At 39.0% G+C, this 20,198-nt stretch overlaps 1 protein-coding gene across 2 annotated transcripts in view; it reads right to left on the minus strand.

Moving 5' to 3' along the window:
- Positions 1 to 18,224, minus strand: part of cfap74 (cilia and flagella associated protein 74) — a 76,532-nt gene extending 58,308 nt beyond the window's left edge. The window contains exons 1-14 of one of the 2 annotated variants that reach the window (XM_026270685.1): positions 18,149 to 18,224; positions 17,796 to 17,896; positions 17,640 to 17,715; positions 16,321 to 16,464; positions 15,459 to 15,557; positions 15,258 to 15,362; positions 10,911 to 11,084; positions 10,511 to 10,621; positions 10,255 to 10,357; positions 9,168 to 9,325; positions 8,857 to 9,028; positions 7,539 to 7,739; positions 6,002 to 6,160; positions 5,059 to 5,177 (exon numbers count right to left, since the gene is read on the minus strand). In XM_026270685.1, coding sequence (XP_026126470.1) covers positions 5,059 to 5,177; positions 6,002 to 6,160; positions 7,539 to 7,739; positions 8,857 to 9,028; positions 9,168 to 9,325; positions 10,255 to 10,357; positions 10,511 to 10,621; positions 10,911 to 11,084; positions 15,258 to 15,362; positions 15,459 to 15,557; positions 16,321 to 16,464; positions 17,640 to 17,715; positions 17,796 to 17,874 — 1,700 coding nt within the window. In that variant the 5' untranslated portion in view covers positions 17,875 to 17,896; positions 18,149 to 18,224. The remainder of the gene's footprint in view (positions 1 to 5,058; positions 5,178 to 6,001; positions 6,161 to 7,538; positions 7,740 to 8,856; positions 9,029 to 9,167; positions 9,326 to 10,254; positions 10,358 to 10,510; positions 10,622 to 10,910; positions 11,085 to 15,257; positions 15,363 to 15,458; positions 15,558 to 16,320; positions 16,465 to 17,639; positions 17,716 to 17,795; positions 17,897 to 18,148) is intronic. The other variant, XM_026270686.1, reaches the window with a different exon arrangement.
- Between the last annotated feature and the right edge of the window lie 1,974 nt (positions 18,225 to 20,198).

Below are 20,198 nucleotides of genomic sequence, written 5' to 3' on the forward strand. Positions count from 1 at the left end.
GTATGGATCAGCTCTAGGGATGAAGCAGATATCATCCTTTTTTGGAAGGCCAGACAAAGTAGTTTTGCTTTCACAACAAAACACACAGTGTCTCCATGAGCAGCAGTGGTAACAATTCTACAATGAGAATAAAAGTTACTCCTTTCTTTGCCCGAATATTTGGGAGGTATTATGTAAATCTTCCCACATAGTGACCTTGTTACAGTACAGACAGGTCGGAGACGGGAAATCACAGGTAAGGTGTTTTATTGACACAAGCAAATGGGATAGTGAACACCGGCGAGTCAAACTGAAGTGACAATCGTGACTGATGAGTGAGTGTAAAGATACTGTCCTTAGTATAAAGCAGAGTGAAGATCCAAGTGGCAGTATAGGAGTTGAGACATTGGAGGATTAAGACACACTCACTCGAGACAGGTAAGTATAACAATGGAAGTCCTTACAGAAAGCAAGTATGTGAGCCCTAGGTACAAACGAGACCAGACAGTGGCTGTGTGTGTGTGTGTGTGTGTGTGAGTGTCTTTTATGTACCAGTTGACTAGGGTGCTGACGAGGGGCAGGTGTGTGTGATCAGAACTCAGGTGAGGGAGTACGCTGTGATTGGATGGTGTTGGAGCCTGGCGTGTCTGTGACAGACGTAGACATGTGGGGGGGTGTCTAAACGAGCTGTTTTTAGGAGGGCATGGACATGTCTAAACTTTTATAAAGTTTTATAAAGGGTTTGAGACGTTAGTCTTTACAACTTTAGGTATTTTATCTATTCATGAATGACTTGTTACACTCAAAAGAGTAAGGAAAATTTGAAATTGCATCATATGAACCCTTTAAAAAGATCCATCAAAATAAAGTGTTACTGTATTTCTTTGCAATAACTACAAATTGACCGCATGAGAGAATCACCCTGCATTTACATTCAACTTTGATGCCAGCATATAAATAGATATGCTAATGTTGTCAATACTATATAAATAAAATACACATTGTGACATGAGAATAGATTTTAATTAGCACAAACTAATTATTATTAAGAGGCAAAAGCTAAGTAGCATGTTTCCTGGTTTCCATAAACTCATAGAGCACATGATGAGTGTGGTTTTGTCTATATTGTGAGAACCAAATGAGAGTAAAATCATCTGAAATAATTTATATTGCGAGAAGCAACCAACATTCACATTTTGGGGCCCAGAAAAATTTGCTTTGCTGATGGCCTTGTCTTAACATAACATCTCAGGTTACTTGACTGTAATCCTGTTCCCTGATCACTTGGCCATCTTATTTTCATCTGATTGAAACTGATATTTTCTAAGGCTCTATGGGGCCCTCATCAATCAGAGTGTAGCAAGCTGAAATGTTGGCTATATGGACTCTGGGAGTACCAGGACATGTACCTGAGAACAGTTTTTCCTGCATGAATTCCAACACTGAAACAACTTGGCTGTGAACTGTCTGTAGCGTTTGTCCTACACAAACTTCTGTGCCATCTGATAACATAGTCTAGTGGAGCAAAACTGTAGCACTTAGAATAATCTGTAATACATCATTTGGAAGCCCAACATCTCTAAATTGGTGTTTTTTTCAGAGGCCAATCAGGAAGTTTCCAGGACTCAGGCCGAGGATGAAGTACCATCCCCTATGCCTGAGATAGGGGATCTCTCCTGTTGGGAATTGCCCATGGCGAGCCATCGAGAAGGGACAATAGGTATGAGAACCACACTCTGGTTGGCCACCAAGGTGCTATCAGAAAGAGGCAACACCCTTTTTAATGGACTTTGGCCAAACAAAGCAATCAGGGCAAATGCCTAAAGATGCAGTTTGGACCATGTATAGGCCATTTTGTCCAAACCCAGGGCAGTTGGGGGTTTCAGAGACAAGTAAAGGGGATACTGTGCTATCTCTTGGGAAGCAAGAAGGTCCACCTCTGCTTGGTAGAACTGTCTGCCTACATTGGGGTGGAATTTCCATCTCCCTATGTCACAGCTTTTCTAGGCGACAGTAACTTTTCTGGCCTGATATTATTCAGGATGTTTAGAATGGTTTCTACACATGCAGGAGAAGGCCGGGCCACATTGTGGTCGAATCCTATACAAACCCTTAATAAGTTTTCCCCTGGGGAGGAGAGTGAATGCTTTTCTTGGCCTGCAGTCTCAACCCCAGGGACATGAGATAAGCAGGGACATCATCTCGATGTCACAGCACAAGTTCTTGAGACTGGGTCAAAATCAGCCAGTCATCTATGCAATTTAATATGTGGATTCCCTGGAGCTGCAATGAAGCCAGAGCAGCATCCATATATTTTGTGTATGTGCGGGTTGACAAGGCTAGTCTGAAAGAAAGAACATGATACTGGTAAGCATTGGTCCTGAATTGGATTTGAGAAACAATCATTTTGATTGTCAGCATTTTGAACTTGTTCTATGTGAGTTCTGAAGTAGCTATTCAATCCACGAAGATCCAAAATTGGATGGAACCCATTTTTTACCCCTTGGAAACCAGAAAACACTGGCTGTAGTAGCCCGACTCTCTGTCTGGGAGGGGAACGTTCTATGATCCCTTTGTCCAGCAGATCTTGCAATTCATGTGTCAACAAATGAACTTTTTCCAGGTTCATGGTAATGGGCTGGATGGCTGACAGCCCCGACACTTGAGCACAACAAGGGAGAAACTTGTCGAAAGTTTATTTGTGATGCTTTGCCTCTTGGAACCTAATGATGACTTTTCTGACAGAGTCACCAAATAGACGACATGTCAAGGAGGAACATCAAGGGGGAACGCTCTGGCCCTGAACTTGATGCCTGAGAGGTTAAACCACAGATGCTTCTCCACGTTGACCTTAGCAGCCATAGAAAAACAGATGGCGTGAGCTGTCTACTAAGTTGGGAGAGACAGATCTGTGGCCGTGAGAAGTTCTAATAATGAGTCCTCCTCAATACCCCTGCTCACCTCAGATCTTTTAGAAGGTCAGCATGTTATGCCTGCAAAACTGCAATGATGTACATCATGTAGATGCTAATCTGCATGGCTTGGTCGGAAGCATTGGTCTTTAAGTGATGATGCACTCCCAAGGGGAGAGGTAGCCTGTGAGCATCTCTTCCACCTGGGGCATCATTCTATGCCTTTTTTTCATCCTGGATAGTCGAATAAGTCAACATTGAGTGACATCACTACCGGTTTGACCGTGAATAAAAGGGCGCCAGTAGTATACATCATCCTCCTTTGTCTGGTATGTTCCAGGAACTGGACAAAGTGCATATCAGGGTGATAAACCTGAAGGCCTGCCTCGTTTGCAAAGAGAGTTTCTGTAGCTCAGTATTAACCAAAAATGGTTGTTTCCACCCAGTTCTCAGAGCTCAGAACAACAAAAAAGGGTGTGCAAACTTTGTTGCAAAAGAAAACCCTCTTGTCAATACTAGGAGAACTGTCTGAGTTTTTTTCGTAACATGGGTTTCAAGAAATCATACCAAGCTCTTTAAATGGGAAGAGAACCTTGCTAATTTACCCTACATTGGATAAGAGTCCTAACTGCTCTAGTGAAGACATAGCTATTCAACGCACACAACCCAAGAACGTGGCAAACACTCAAGACTGGAAGGGCCAAGGAAGAAGCACAGGAGGAAGAGAGATGATATTTTTCCTGAGCAGTTCTAGAACACTCAGCTAGTGAAGCAGAAATCATGATCACAATTAAAATATGATTCATCGTGTAGCCCAGCGGTTCTCAATTCCAGTCCTCGCGCCCCACTGCTCTGCACATATTGTATGTCTCTCTTTGTTAACACACCTGCTTCTGATGATCAGTTCATTAGAAGTGAGCTCTGTGCATGAACTCTGTTCTGACTGACATGGTCTCTACACAGTGTTAACTGCTCCCTACTCCCTGAGCATTTGTTGAAGTTTACTTCACTTTGGAACATTCATTCACGGATTTGCATTGCACAACGTCCATCTGCACACACGGACAACTATGACATCATATACCTCTGTAAATCAATACAGTTTAAATTCATGTCTCGCACACTTCAATACACATGAGTTCACTTCCACCATTATAACTGCAGTATATATTCCACCATCTCAGGGGACCTGTGCTGGGCCACAAACACCTCCAGCCTGGTCACGAAGACTCAGGAAGAAGAACAAGCTGTCTTCAGCCATGCTGGTGAACTTTTACCAGTGTGCGATCGAGAGCGTACTGACCAGTTGCATCACAGTCTGGTATGGGAACTGCTCAGTTGCTTGCTGCAAGGCACTGCAGAGGGTGGTGAAAACCTCCCAATGCATCACAGATACACCACTTCCTACTATTGAGGACATTCAGAGAAACCCCTGTCTATGTCGAGATCGCAGCATTCCTAAGGACTTCTCTCAGCCTGACCATAGACCATTTAACCTCCTTCTGGGAGGCGCTTCAGGAGCCTCCGGACAAGGACCAGCAGATTCAGGAACAGCTTTTTCCCTACAGCTGTCTCCTTACTGAATTCTGCTCTCTGACACCCCACACACCATAACTACATCAATACATCTGGTTTACAAACAAACAAAAAAAGTTCACTTGTTACAACTTGCTCTACTGTCTGTTCTGTCTATTCTGTCATCCCAGAATACCGAATGATCCATTTGTACACTGGAATATTTTATATTACTTTTTTTACTATCCATTGCATTAGTATTAATTATGTTGGTAATGTTTGGTTCCAGGTATCCTTTGTAGCTTCAGCAGTACTTCAATCATCACTCACTGAGTGATTAAATATGCTTTAGATGCAGAAGCTTTATCAGTGTCATCATAGACACTTCCCTTCTCAGGGAACCATAGTTAAAGTCATAACCTGAGATGTTTTTCCACAGAAGAAAGTAATACAGATTTGGAATGACATGAGGTTTAGTAAATGATGATCAGATTTTCTATCCCTTCAAGACAACCAGTGAGAGCCAGTAAAATGTTTTTGTATCATGTGCGAAACTGTTTTGGCTTTAAAAGATTATTGCTTCCATCAAAATGAGACTGATTAAATGCCTAAATGTAAGATATTCATGTGATGTGCTAAAAGAGCAGCTCACCTCACTGACACATAATCTTTAAGATTCTGTGACACTCCCAACAGCTTACAGTAATTAGTCATGTATGTGACATTTGTGAGCATGACTTTCTTCTTGTAGATATTCCCAACATCGCAATCCTGCAAATACAGTTTAGAAACGTATTGGCATGATGTAAAGATGATGGCTGCATTCAAATTTCAAGGCTGCGTTTACAAATGGCAAAAAAAAAAAAAAAACTGATTCTTTTTTCACGTGACACAAGTAGGATATTGTTGCGTAAACACAAGTTTCTGCACAATATCTGATTTTTTGCATTTTTGAGCCACTTCCAAATGTGTTTTTAAATCAGATGTATTTCCAATGTGGACATCTGACCTATGTTTAAACGCTTATATCTGATTCCAAGTGGAATTCCAAGCCATCGTAAGTTGAGGGAGACACATTTGGCAACAAATTTAAATGTTCTTAATGTCAAATTCTAAAAAAATTATGTTTATGCACTTGCACAAAAACACAATTTCTTTTCAAATTCAAAGAGCCTCTTGACGGTAATTATATAAATAATTTTATATACAGCTGTTCAAAACCTGAGGATCAACCATGTCGAATTATTAAATTTCAGTGGAGATTCAGGTAAATTATATCGGACACAAGTCATGGCTTAAGTGTATGACAAAAAATGAGATAAGGTTAAATAAATAAATTAATAAAAACCTTGTATCTGTGCTTTAAGCCTTGCAGTGTAAACGCAGCCTTAGTGAGCTGATGATGTGTATAAAAAAACATATTAGACTAAAACATAATGGAAACTTTGAATGGAAATTCTTTGCCGCCCTCATGGAAATGCATATGTTATTGTCTTATAAATGAAGAATATGTGCAATATTTTAACAGACAGCATGACTTAAGAACCTAAGTTTTGAACACCACTATTACGATGGAAAAATGCTGCATTCTGTACCTTAAACAGAATAACCTCTGGTTTGCTGATGAATGGTGGTCCTTTTGATTCCCTACTCTTTACAGTCTTTTTTGCCAATTTTGAAACCAAACTTTTGTTCACGTCTGTCTTTATGGTGGTATAAAATGTTTCAAGTTGAATATTTTCATCTGATGTTGCCTAGGTGGGACAAATATGAAAAAAAAGGAATTGTAATTAAGTATAATTAAAGCAACATTGAGGGGAGGGTAAAATTAAAATGAGAGATTGCTATGCATTGCCAACCAACTAACATTGCTCCACTCCTGCTGCAGTGCTTAATTTGTAAATTGCAACATCCTGGAACAAAGCGGGGTGACAGATCTGGCATGTGATTAGAAGAGGGAGAGCTAATGGAGCGCTCATGTAAAAACATTTCTAGGCCTGTAAAAGTTTTTGAAAAGTCATGTAATTTTATTTCACAAATCTCTATATAATAGTGTTATATTTAATCCGGACCGGAATTTCAAAGCTAGATTTTGTGTTTATCGAATAGCTTTACCAATTCCTGCAGCTTTCAATTTATTATGAGGAAATACCTGCAAACATTTATTCAATATAGCATGTAGATTAGATGAGTAAATAAATCCACCCAAACAAAATCATATTTAATTAGTAATTAGAAAAATGCATCAGTGGTTCCTCTTTCACTCAAGTGGCTTCACATCGGTGCATCTCACCTGCACTACAAGCGAGCTGCTGCATGCTGATCTCAGACTTTCACTCGCATTTCAGGACATTTGATAGAACTGCCACATGCCTAATCAGTCACTGTCGTTTTTTCATAAAATTTATAATTTGCACATCTTAAGTCTTTTCAAGCCATTTAGTACTTGCGCACTCCAGATGTGTTTTTTTGTGTGCTCACAGTCATGAGTATCATATTGATTTATTTTGTGAACAAGTGAACAAACACACAGAAATCAACATCAAAATGGCCATCCCGGTGAGTATCCTAGCACAGTCAGTTTTGTCTAAAGTAAATGTATACAGTTGAGAAATAAAAAAAATATTTTTTATCAGTTTATCAGTATTGGATCCGTTCACATGTCCCAACTTTTGTGCGGTCAAGTTCATTATTTAAAATGTAGATGTGCAGCAAGTCTTCACATAATAAAATATTTTTTTGTGAATTATATGTATTCTACTGGTCAGCACAAACATCTCTGATTGGCACGTGAGGAGGGGGATCTGCCAAAATGAGGTGCTAGATCAGATTTCAGAGGTGCCAGATCCGGCTTTGTTCCAGCGCAAATTAAGCCCTGATCTGCTATTTCAACATGAAGAATGTAGTCTGCAGAAATCAAAGTTGCATTCTCAGAGCAAAGACAGTATACATTCGAGACATGTCAAATGTAGTGAGAATCCAGTAGCATGACAGAAGACCTTTGTAAGAGAACCAAAGCTCTCTACATTTCAAACAAGCACTGCAGTTTGAGTGAGTGATGTAAGTAAGTGATGTTGACTTCTGATCAAACTTAATGAAATCAGTGTCATTGTATTTAATTTAAATTGTTACCTTATAATCTCTGTGTTTGTGTTCCCAAAAGCCTGTAAACTCAGGCTGGGCCAGGCTCATCTCTCCTTCATCTTCATCCTCAGTTTCTCCACGCTCTCCCCACTTCAGTTCCACAGAATCTAGAGAGGAACTGACCTCACTGTCACCAACACTGCGGGACCTGCCACAAGATGCTCTGGAACTTGAAATTGCATGCCTTTCCTGAATTAAAAACAACAAGTGGACAAAAAAGAAGTTTTTTTCCAGTATGTTCAACACTCCACCAGCCTCTCTTCTGTCAAAAGCTATTGAAACTAGAGTTGTGTTCAATCAGCTCTCTGCTTTTATCTCTTAGAACAGACATTTAGTTTAGTTAAATGTTCCAGTTGGTCCATTGTTTCATTGCTTTCAGGTGTATCTTGTAATAAATCTGTATATTTAGCCTGCATACTTTATTTGTTTCTGTTCTAGCCTTGTTTTATGCAACATGTTGTCAGTCTCTTGCTACTCATTCAAGTCAAGTCATGTTTAAGTTATAGTTTATAATCACAGATGTATCGGATTCGATTGCGGTATTGCCTTGCTTGTCAGTGAACAACAGCTCTGTGTATTAAATGCCGCTCCATCTGAAAAGGAGGTGATGGAGATCTACTACCAGTCACAGAACCGTCTTTGCTGACGAGATGAGCTTGACAATCACATTCTCAGTTAATTTTTCATTCATTATATGTTACGCTGTCAGTCTCTGTTTTCCTGGGTGTTCCCTAGTGAGCTCACTTCTCCTTAGGCACTTCACCATAGGCACTTTAATTCCTCTAGTCTGGTTCTGTCTTCACAGTAATTGCACTCCAATTAGAATCGCACAGGTGCTGACAATCCTCTGTCATTAGTCTCCCTATATATAGTTGTCTTTGTCTGTCATCTGTATGGAGTCCTTACCGTATGTGTGAGTTGTGCTCGTCTCCCGAGTCTTCCCGTTACCTTCTTGTTCCTCCGAGTTCTTATCCGTTTCATCCGGTTCCCTCTTTTGTTTGGTTTGTCTCCCATGACTGTTTATTTTGTATTTTTCCCTTCTGTTAATAAAACCCATACTTGCAATTGGATCCTACCCTCTCCTTGTGTTTATCCTAAACCCAACCGTCACATTATATCCATGAACTCCACCAAACCAGGTGAATGCTGCACACTGGTGGTGGTTAAGGAGAGACCCCCCCGCTTGTAAAGTGCTTTGGGTGTACAGCAATACACAATAAAACATCATATAAATGCATAATTAATTAATTAATTATTCTAATGATATACATTTATGGTGAGTGTCACACTAAGCATTCACTGGTACCTCTCTCTTTGTATGTGCTGATGGAGACATAAAGTTCTCTTGAAGTTTTTCATCAAGTTTTCTCTCGTGGCTCATTACAGGAGACTTTCTATGCCTTTCCTTCATGTTCTGTTCCAAAAGCAATTTAGCCACAATTTCCATTTGCCCCACTCTCTGTGTCTCCTCAAACTCACTTCAATACAAACAAGATAACAGATATGAAAGATAGGGAGAGAGAGAAAGAGAGAGAGAGATATATATATATATATATATATATAAATATTTTTTTGTGTGTGTCTTGGATTACACATATATTTATTGGAAATTCTTACGCAATTTTCTTGTTAAAGCGCTCCTGCAGTCTTTGTTGGTGTATGAGTTCAGTGCTGTTCAACCCTTTAGCCTCAAGTGACTCTCTCAAGTTTTGCTCTCGCTCTCTCTGTTTCTGTTCGTAGGCTTTCTGTCGTTGTTTTCTAGAACACATAGTTTCCTAAGTATATGGAGAGAAGATCAATCAATGGCTTTTACTGACACATACATTATTAGTGGCTCACAAATAAAGCAAAGTTCTTTAGGTTCCGTGTCCAGTGCTGTTGTGGATACACATATCAATAACACGTTTGCACTGTGTGAGACATAGAATTAATCACCATCAATATTCTTTATCTTATAGTTTGTTACGAGTCTTGGTATGAGTCTTGACTCGGTTGTGTTGGCAGATCTGGCTAGAAAAAAAAGTTGACTGATAAATCAAACTAGATTGATCAAGCTAGAGGTGTAATAACTAGCATCTTTAGCTGTTTGTTTGACACAAGAGACTGCATGCTGCACAATTCAGATGACAACACAGAAAATGGACTATACGTGGATACACTGCAGCAGCAGTTCTCAAATCCAGTCCACGCGAGCCCCTGCTCTGCACATTTAGTTTGTTTCTCTTATCACTTCTGAATACTTCCTCCAGAGGTAGAAGTTAAAGATCTTCTTAACAGGATTTTCTGCCAGATGTTGTTCCTATTTACAACCTACTTTGTTTGAGTTTCTTATGACTGATCCGGGATGAGAACATATGTCCAACAACAGAACACAGCCCTGGTTCAAATCAAGTAGGCAATTCTTCCCAGACACTCCTCTCTGTCATCACCAACATTGCTGTTAAAGCCTTTTAATTAAACATTTGCTTTGGTCTAAGCCTTTGCTTTAGTCTAAGCATCTCCTTGAAGGTGGTGAACCTACAAGGAGATTAATAAGCCCCATGTTGATAGTTCAGGTTGAGTCTGAATTGGCCCCATTGAGCACCATGATTAAGGCATTTCACACATATTACCATTTAATAATAGTGTAAATACAGCTTCTGCTTCCACAGACATGTCATAACTCCAAACTGAACAAACAACATAAGACTGATTAATTGAGTACCTGACTTGCAGCAAAACTGGCTTTAAGTGTCATCACGGCGGTCTGCTTCTTCTTTATTAGCTCCTTCTTCTTCTCTTCTGCCTCAGCCTCTTTCTGTTTCATCCTAGAACACAAGTGCTCTAAGGATAAGTTATATATTTCATTCTTTTGAATACACCATTTTACATTTCAGACTGGCAGCTAATATGAAAGCAGAATATTAAAAAGTTGTAAATATAAAATATAATAAATGTAAAATAAAATATACTGTTACTACCTCTGTAACGTCTGTTTGAGGTAGACAGCCGCTTTGCGATGGCTAGCAAGAGCCTGTTGCCGTTGTTTCCTCTGAACATCCAACTCCAATTGTAAAGTCTTGTTATATTCTCTGTCATATGGAAGATCACACAAATAACATTATTGTCTGAAAAATTAACAATCATTAAGAAATTTTCAATTTAAAGTTTTTAAAAATGGTGTTTCCCCCCCATACAACTCGTCTCTGTAATGCCAAGCTCTGTAGATGTAAAAATTCAACAACAGGTCTAAAAGTGACATGACTTAAACTTTTAAATGGCTCAGGGCAGATTAGGTTATTTGTCTTTGTTCAAAGAAAACTGCTGTGTATGTGATGAAAGCATTGTGTAATTGTGTGAAATATTTCATATTCAATTTACATTTTGTCATGTTGTGCTTTATGTCTACGTTCTTTGATAACATCCTTCTCTCGTTGGAGTCTGAGCTTTTGTTTCATCTTGTCCTGAGAGTGGATGTTCTTCTCTTCCAGCTCAAGCTCCTGACGCAGAGACGAGAAGCGACCCAGTTCTACTTCCACCTGACACAGCTCCAGCCTGAAAAAAGGGCAAATTACAATCTAAATTCCATTCAAGGCATTCCATTTTTTTGCAATAAAAACTTACTCAGTTACTAACGTAACCTTAGTTCCCTTAGATATGGAATGAATACTGCATCGTAAGCCATTTAGGCTAAGACACTATGGATAAAGTCAATTTCGTTTATTTCTGACAACTTTTTCAATCACGCAGTGAAACCGCACAACTATTGGTTCGTAGAGTTCGAAGGAAATGAACCAATGGCAGCAAGAGCTTATGGTGAGCGAGCATGCCCGAACCCAACAAAAGGGAAGGGGCATCGGGCTATATAAGCAGCCGTCTCAACCAGGAAAACTGATTTAATTTGACTCAAGCAATGACATAAGGTGTCCTTGCATATAGCACGGAAAAATATGCAATACTTGTTCCGTATCCAAGTTAGTAACAGAGTATGTTCCCATTCGATACTACACTCGTACTGCGTCGTGAGCCGTTTAGGCTAAGACGCTAAGGGGACAATACAATCACGCCGTGCTATCAAGAAGGATGACCAGGGATGTGCCCAGAGCAATGACAAGGGCTTGTAACAAATACGTAAAGTATCCCAGACCAATCGGGGAAGTAGTTACATCAGTCATCTTGATGACCTCCTACAGTTCAGGTGGCAAGGGGCCTGAGAATGTGTAAGGGACTTAGGCTAACACTAAGAACCCGGACACAGTCCTAGGCTGGACAACAAGCAAAAACCGACTATGAAGGTGGGCTTATGCTGACAGGCCCTGCATTTGTAGTGCAGTAATATCCAGGTTGTAGAACCTGACAAATTTGTACGGTGAGGCCCAGCTGGCCACAGCACAGATTTCTGGAGTAGACATACCACTAGACCACGCCCACGAGGAGGCCATGCCCCTTGTAGAGTGTGCTTTAACTCCAATCGGAAATTGGAGCCCGGAGGACGAGTGGGCGAGAACTATTGCATCCACTATCCATCTGGATAGCCTAGGCTTTCAAGACTGACAGACCTATTTCAACAGTTGGAACAATCAATGTAGGCTCAAGGCCCTGACAGGGCAGAGTAAGTTCAACTCCTGATCATCCTGAGAAGGAGGAAGTGCAGAGAGAACAACAATCTGGTCTCCATCGGAGAACACAAGTCGTCAGTCTGAAGCAGTTCGAAGGGCTCTTTGAGGCCCCTAACAACCGTGGATAGGTCCCATGTCGGGGTCGTGAAGGGGAGAGAAGGATTCAGCCTTCTAGACCCCTTCAGGAAATGAACAACCAAGTTGTTCTTATCCATGAACTGCCTGGCTATGGAGCATGAGAGGCTGCAATAGCCGCAAAATAGACTTTAGAGGTAGAGGGAGTATGGCCAAATCCATTAAGTCTTGGAGGAAAGACAATATCTGAGATATGTCACAAGTGAATGGGTCTTCACTGTGCACCAGGCGGTGAAAACCGACCATTTAAGGTTATAGAGGCGCCTTGTTGATGGAGCTCTAGCCTGTAATATGGTATTCATGATGCTTTCTGGGAGGTCTACCGATTCCCATCAAGAGGCTGTACATGGACAGCCAACAGATCGGGTCTGGGATGCCATATAGTTTCATTCCCAAATCCTTTGAACAGTAATGGGATGGAGTCTCCATTCTTCTGGGGGGAGGTTGCTCCTGGATAACATACCCCCCCCCCCCCCCCCCACTGTCATGTTGTCAGACCAGACTGGGACATGGTTCCCTGCCAGGAGTGGTAAGAAAGTGTAATTGGGAGGAACACAGGTAAACAGAATGACTAATTAGAAAGGGGAGAAACTGGGTCATGTGGGAGGGAAAACACAACAAAGACAGTCCAGGGGTGTGACATTACATTCCCGGAAGGCCCATCCTGCTGATATGGGGCTAAAAAAAAGTGAAGTGACATTCAGCCAAGTATGGTGACCCATACTCAGAATTTGTGCTCTGCATTTAACCCATCCGAAATGCACACACACAGAGCAGTGAACACACACACACACACACTGTGAGCACACACCCGGAGCAGTGGGCAGCCATTTATGCCGCGGCGCCCGGGGAGCAGTTGGGGGTTCGATGCCTTGCTCAAGGGCACCTAAGTCGTGGTATTGAAGGTGGAGAGAGAGCTGTTCATGCACTCCCCCCACCCACAATTCCGTCCGGCCCGAGACTAGAACTCACAACCCTTCGATTGGGAGTCTAACCCTCTAACCATTAGGCCACGACTTCCCCTAAAGGAGAAGCATAGGGGCTGCCAGGCAACAGCGGAGGAGGCAGCAGTGGGTGGGAGGGCAGAAATTTCTGGGTGGGAGGGTAGTAATTTCAGGACTTTCTCTGGGCTAAACTCAGAAATGATAGGGACAGAGTTCACCGACTGAAGAGAAAGGAAACGGGGCAGGTCGGTAAACAAGTCAATTAAGTTTTCTTCTGCTTTGCATTCTCCCAAATCCCTTTTCAGCTCACCTTCAGCCAAGGTGAAGGGGGTGGAGCTCACACAGAACACGGTATATATAGAGGAGCTGACAAGACTTATCACACATATTATAATTATTGGTTATGCTTTAAATTTTGTCCATATGATGGTGAAATCACTTTGATAAAGAAGAGATTTATTTATTTTATTTTTTTTACAGTGGATTCTAATCTTCAAAACTGATCTTGTTGTATGATTTATGTATTTTGAGTTCAGCCTTTAGATTAGACTATATAACTGTAGTGTTGTTTAGGATTCAAAATGTTATTTGCTTTTAATTTATGTCATTATGTCCTTTTTGACCAATCTTCTTGTACATATACTAGACCAAAATGTCAAGTTTGCCAAGGAAAAGCAATTATTATACCAGCAAACTCAAAATTTGATTAAAAATGAACAAACTAGGCTATAAATACTTTGTATTGTAGGCTTGTATTATAATATTATTATATAGCCTAGTGTTTATTAACTGATAAGACAGTCAAAAAGACAAACTCATCTATATTTTATTTATAACAGGGCTTTATTTATTTATAAAATAATAACACACCACAGATCCTGAAGAAACAGTAACAAAAACACAGTGACAGAAATGTCAGAAATAGCGTTTGGGGCTGTCACGTGAATAAGGAACATGTAAAACTCGACCCGAGAGACTCATGAGATGAACTAATCAATTCTCTTTCTGGCTCAGACTGAATTGGTTGGGGATGTAACATGTAACATTTTAATTACATTTTGCTGAACTAAAATGTAATTAAATTACATTAAGGAACAAGTAATTAAATTACATTTTATATTTAATTACATTTTGCTGAACGAGACTCAAAAGTCAAGTCGGTAAAATGATCCGAACTTCCCATCACTAATGCTCTGTCCCTTCTCTGAGAAACGCGCTGATCATTTCCTGCTTTTTTTAAGCCCCTCCCTCAGAAATAGGCAATGGACTCTGACTGGTTAGCTAGCCCAGTGTGTTGTGATTGGCTAAACCTCCTCTAGTGCGTGTCTAAACATCCCACCTATCACCTCAGCAGCATGTGCTCCAGTTGTATTGTAAACAATGGAGACGTTAATATTGCTTATCAGTTTGAGCTCAATTGAGAAGCAGAGGATATTACTGAAGAGGATCATGCAGAGAGATGCAGAGCATGTGCAGAGCAGGGAGACGTGTGGAACAGTATTAAGAACCGTTGCTTTAGAACATCGATTCTGAAACTTGTGAATCCATTAGAATCGTTAGAAGACAGAATCGCTATTCATATATGAATAGATTTGTATGTGCACCTCTAGTTTTCTTTACCTCTTCGCTGCGCAGCATGGCCTCGCCCCCTTTGCTGTCTTTTCCTGAAGGTGGGGTTTATCTGGGTACGAACCCGGGAAGTAACTCATTGTGGTCCCTACCAGCCGTTTTTGTAGGCATTAAACTGCCAGAATTTTAAAAGATGATATCTCCGCTTGCATTGAACTTTCAGCTTCATAACTTTGCAGATATTGTTTATGCTCAAACAGCAACATTACATACTAATGTTAAAAAAGCGAAAATCGCAATTAACCACCCCTTTATCAGCGAGAATTGGACTTTGAAATAATAAAATAAATAAATGAATAAATAAAAAATCATGACAAAAACAAAAAGGTCTATTTCAAGAAAAAAAAAAAGTAATCAAGATTCAGAAATAAGTATGTATAGCATTAATGAATAAAACTCACTCATGCTCTTTCAAGACCATGGCTAAATGAGCTCCCAGATCTTCTTCCACCTGCAGCTCAGCACATATACGCTTATGCTGAGCACGGAGCCGAAACAGCGCCACGCTGCACAGAATAATGCAGAATTAGAGACATTCAGCAATGTATCTTCTACAGTGACCTTTGTTCTTAAAATTATCTCTGTGGGCTTTGTTTTTTTACCTGTTCTCAGATTGTCTCTCTCTTTCCATGTCCACCTCAATCTTGTCTCTCAATTCCTCCAGGTTAGTTACATGAAGTTGAAATGCTTTTAGTTCCTCCCTGCAAGAGGATACTTTTTGTACAAACTCAGTTCTCCAGATACATTTTGTTATGTTCTGTTGTTATTCAGCAGCTAAAAACAAATACTATCTCCATTTAACAAGTCATTAAAAACTGTATTTGGAAACAAGAACTTTCCTATTAGAAAGTTACAAATAAATGCACAGACACTATTTAACTGATCAGAGATGACATCACTGAATTCAATGATGAACTGCCTTAAACTATCATTTTGCATTATTGACACACTGTTCTCCTAACGAATGTTGTTCAGTTGCTTTGACACAATGTATTTTGTTTAAAGCGCTATATAAATAAAGGTGACTTGACTTGACTTGACTAGAGAATTGTGAGATAAATTCAAGGCATATCTAAGGGTTGATCATAAAAAAATATATAAGTATAGTATATTTTATTTTCCATTACAATCATGTTTAAGTTTTAGACTTTAAAGGTTAGATTGGTTCATTTAAGATTTGTTTTTGTACAAACCCAACTCAAACAAACTCTTGTAATTTAACTATCTCATATGGTGTTTTAAGACTTCTCATTAAACTGGGCTTAAAGAATCCACACACTGCAGAAATCTTAATTAACCTTCTCTCTCTTGTTTGTCTCAAACTCAGTCCACCTAACTAACAGCTTTTCTGTGGCATGTGCTCACACCATGCTGTACTTTTGAAAATACGGTATTGGAGGCAGAGTCTAAAAAACATCTTGTTACAGCAAGGGCCACATTATAACATTACATGTGAATACAGACCTGGCCTGTAACACATTCTGTTTCTTCTGTTGGTAAAAGATGTCCAGTTGATCTAGAATTTTCTGTAGCTTGAACATGCGTATCTTGTCAGTGTTTTGCTTTTCCCCTCCTTTGTCACTTCCATCTTCACAATCACTCCCTTCCCTTAAAGTAGACAAGAGCCAGTAATACAGATTTACACCAGTGTTCAAAAGTTTAAAACAAATTCATTAAGGTTACATCAAATAGATCAGAATTAAGAGTATTGTAAATATGTATATAAATTAAGAGTTCAGATGCAAAAGACTCTTTTAAGTTCTAAGTACTATTTGAATTTTTCTTCTAAAATGAGTATTTTAATCAGGCTCCTGGGTGTAGGTTCAATAATTTCACTTTAATAATAATGAATAATGAGCATTTTTATCAGGCTCCTATGTTTATGTTCAGTTATTTAACTTAAATGGCAATGAACATAGCCTATTCGTATCCAAATTACTGAACCTACACAAAGGAGCCTGACGAAAATGCTCATTTTAGAAGAAAATGTCACACAGGAATCCTTCCTATATTCTAATTTTGTGCCCAAGTAACTTTTCTTTTAATTATCAGTTGAAAAGTGTTGTGCTGCTATATATTTTACAATAGAAGAAGGGATTTCTGAAGGATCATGTGACACAGAAGGCTGGGAAAAGGTTGCCGAAACTTCTGCTATGCCATCAGAGGAATAAAATTACATTTTTAAATTTAGTCAAATAAATAACATGGTAATAACATTCCATAGTATTACTGTATTTTGGATGAAAACAATATATAAACAATATATATATTGTGCTTTTGTTGGTTTGATTGCTTCTGTTGTCCTAAATGTAAGTTCTCAATGTAAGTTCTTTATATATATATATATATATATATATATATATATATATATATATATATATATATATATATATATATATATATAATATAAGCATTTGCTGAATTACTAAATGTAAATGTACTTGACCTGACCTAAACTGGGTATCATACACTGTTGTTTACTCCATATCTTAATTTCTACATGCTGCACAAAGGCAAGCATAGTTGTATCTACACACTGAGTGATGCAAAGTGATAAAACTATATTAATATAAACCCAAACATGTGTTTAGTACAATATTTACTCAGCATTAGTTAAACCCATCTGAATACAAATCAATAAGGTACTTCAATAAAATAAGTTTATTATTAATTTCAAAAAAATTGTTTATTCCTGTATCCTAATTCATGAAAAAAAAACAGTCTCACTCAATTGGACTTTCAGTCAAAATATTCAATAAAAAAGCACGCATTTTAACACCCACCAGCTGTCAGATCCTGTGGACCAATCAGGGACTAAGTCATCCTCAAACCTGAAGATGTCATCCCACGAGCCAATCTCTAAATTAAACACAACATAATTAAACATGTATAAAATACTAGCAACAACAGCTTGTAGTGGTCTTTAAAAATAGCCTTACCGTCTGTGTGCTCCTGTGCGCTAGTTTCGTGTGGCTCTGGCTCAGGTGCAGGTGTTGAGATATCTGCAATGTTCGCCATATTCTCGTCTCCAAATCAACAACTGCAGGAATTACAGAATAATCAATACTCGATAAGGATCAATCGCCGGACTTTATGCTGCATCAAGAGGATTAGCCTCATATTTGATACTACAACTTCAACGCGAAGCAGTGTTTGTGTTTGTAAGCAACCTAACCAGACTATTTGTCAGGCTACTTATTTCTAACTTTAAATACGCGTATACGCGTATACGCGCATGATATCCATAACCTAAATATATATTATATATTTTCCTATGGCAGAAGTTTCTTACATTATTAGTTTTTCCTGTCAACTCTCTTGCGTCTGAAGTCACGGCGTCTCCTATTGTTGGTGTGTTTCCATGGCAACACATACGCACTGTACCTTGGGAAATGTAGTGGCTGCAAGTAAACACACTTTTGTGCGCGCCTTTTGTGTAGTCCTTGTCCGATTTAAAAATAAAAGTCAAGAACTTGTTGGCTGTGGTAGATTGCCGCTTACCTTACATGCTCATTAATTTTTGTTTTGCATATTTAAAGAGACAAATCGCGAACACGGTTGAATAATCCACGCTGTTTTATTTCTTCCATCTCCAACCCAGTTTAATGTATAACAACCACTGATCTATATATATATATTCTATATTATAGATCAGTAACAACTGGTTCCTTGCATTAGTTTAGGTAAATGTTTAACAATTACAGTATTGAGCTGCTCCAATGGAAATTAAAATGAACAGTGAAATTAACCAAAGCTTATACAATACATTTTAACAGGTATATTTATGTGTGGAAATAACCGAAGGAAATATATGTTTGTCAAATGAAGCCAACTATCATGATTCTACTTCTTCTTCCTCCTCCTCTTCTTATTGTTATTATTATATTGTCTCTGTATCCAATATTTGCAAAAAATGACAAATGCTGTGAAAATACAGGTATTGCTATTGGCGATTACCAAAAATGAGAGTATCGTATCAGTCTTGTTCTGAAAAAAGTGTTATTGGTGCTTCCCTAATTTAAACTGAACTGAGCTGGATGATGACATCACTGAATTCAACGATGAACTGCCTTTAACTTAAAATTTTATATTGTGTTTAATATTGTCATGCTGCATTATTGACACACTATTTTCCTATTTAATACTGTAAAGTGCTTTGACACAATCTGTATTGTTAAAAGCACTATATAAATAAAAGTGAATAAAGGTGAATAATCATATGAGTTTACCTTATATGGTGTGAACCCAGAGTCTTCTGAAGGATACATCAGTAGCAAATTGATAAAATGAGCATCGTCCATCCAAAGACTTATATTGCATTTCGGGGGAAAAGCAAAAAACAAAACAAAACAAAAAAACATTGTTGAACAATATACAATATGGGAAACCATTAATTTGTTTTTCTACAATTAACTGTACTATAAATTATACTCTATGATTGAAAAATACTGTAAACTGATAAACTGCTCAGCATGATGACGTTTAATGTCTATGATAGCGCCTGTAGTCCCATTTAGCAACTTGTTATAACTGTCTTTTTTAAGAAATGTAACAGTTTTAAAAAATCACGAGTGGGGGTGTAACTGGTGTTTTATGTTGTAGACTAAAACATGAAAGTGCTTGTATGAACCACAGACCTTATTTCAGGGGATTTAACCAAACCCCCATTCAAAAAACCCATTGAATCTGGGATGTTGGAACCAGAATACTAAAATAATAGCTCACTTCTTGGTTTTTGTCTACAAAGTGACATCATAGTTCCATCACTCTATTGCACCAGCCTTCGTCGCGCCACGATTAAGCAATCACCCTGGGAATGCAGCCTTCAGAGGACTCATTGTGAATTGGGACGGTCTTTGCCGCGCCACATGACATCTCCCCCTTTTTCTAAAAAATAAACTATGCTATCTATTCTCCTCTATCCCCTTTTGTTGTGTCAGATCATGAATCATGAATTTGAGCAAAATAACACTTGTTTAATGAACAGAACAAACAGTTCAATTTTCATAAGCAATCATAAGAAGCTCTGCCGGACTAACTCCTGTAGTGGCAGAAGACGTCGATCAGTAGCACATGAGAGCTACCAGAGGATCTGTCTGCTTCAAGATTCTTCGGCCACCCCTGTATAAACTCTGGCCACCCCTAGGATTATTTGCAGTGGGTAAATTAATTTAAATGCAGAATGTAAATTCACAATAGTTAGTGAAAAAAAAAGTGCAGCACCTGCTGCAGCCCACAGTTTTGCGTCTCTGTGCAACATTAAAGTGTTTCGTTCCTGAATGAATCAACCGTTTAAATGATTCGGTTCAATCGGAATGACTCACTTATTAACAGTGACTCGC

Source organism: Carassius auratus, chromosome 8, assembly GCF_003368295.1.
Source record: "Carassius auratus strain Wakin chromosome 8, ASM336829v1, whole genome shotgun sequence".
Lineage (NCBI taxonomy): Eukaryota > Metazoa > Chordata > Actinopteri > Cypriniformes > Cyprinidae > Carassius > Carassius auratus.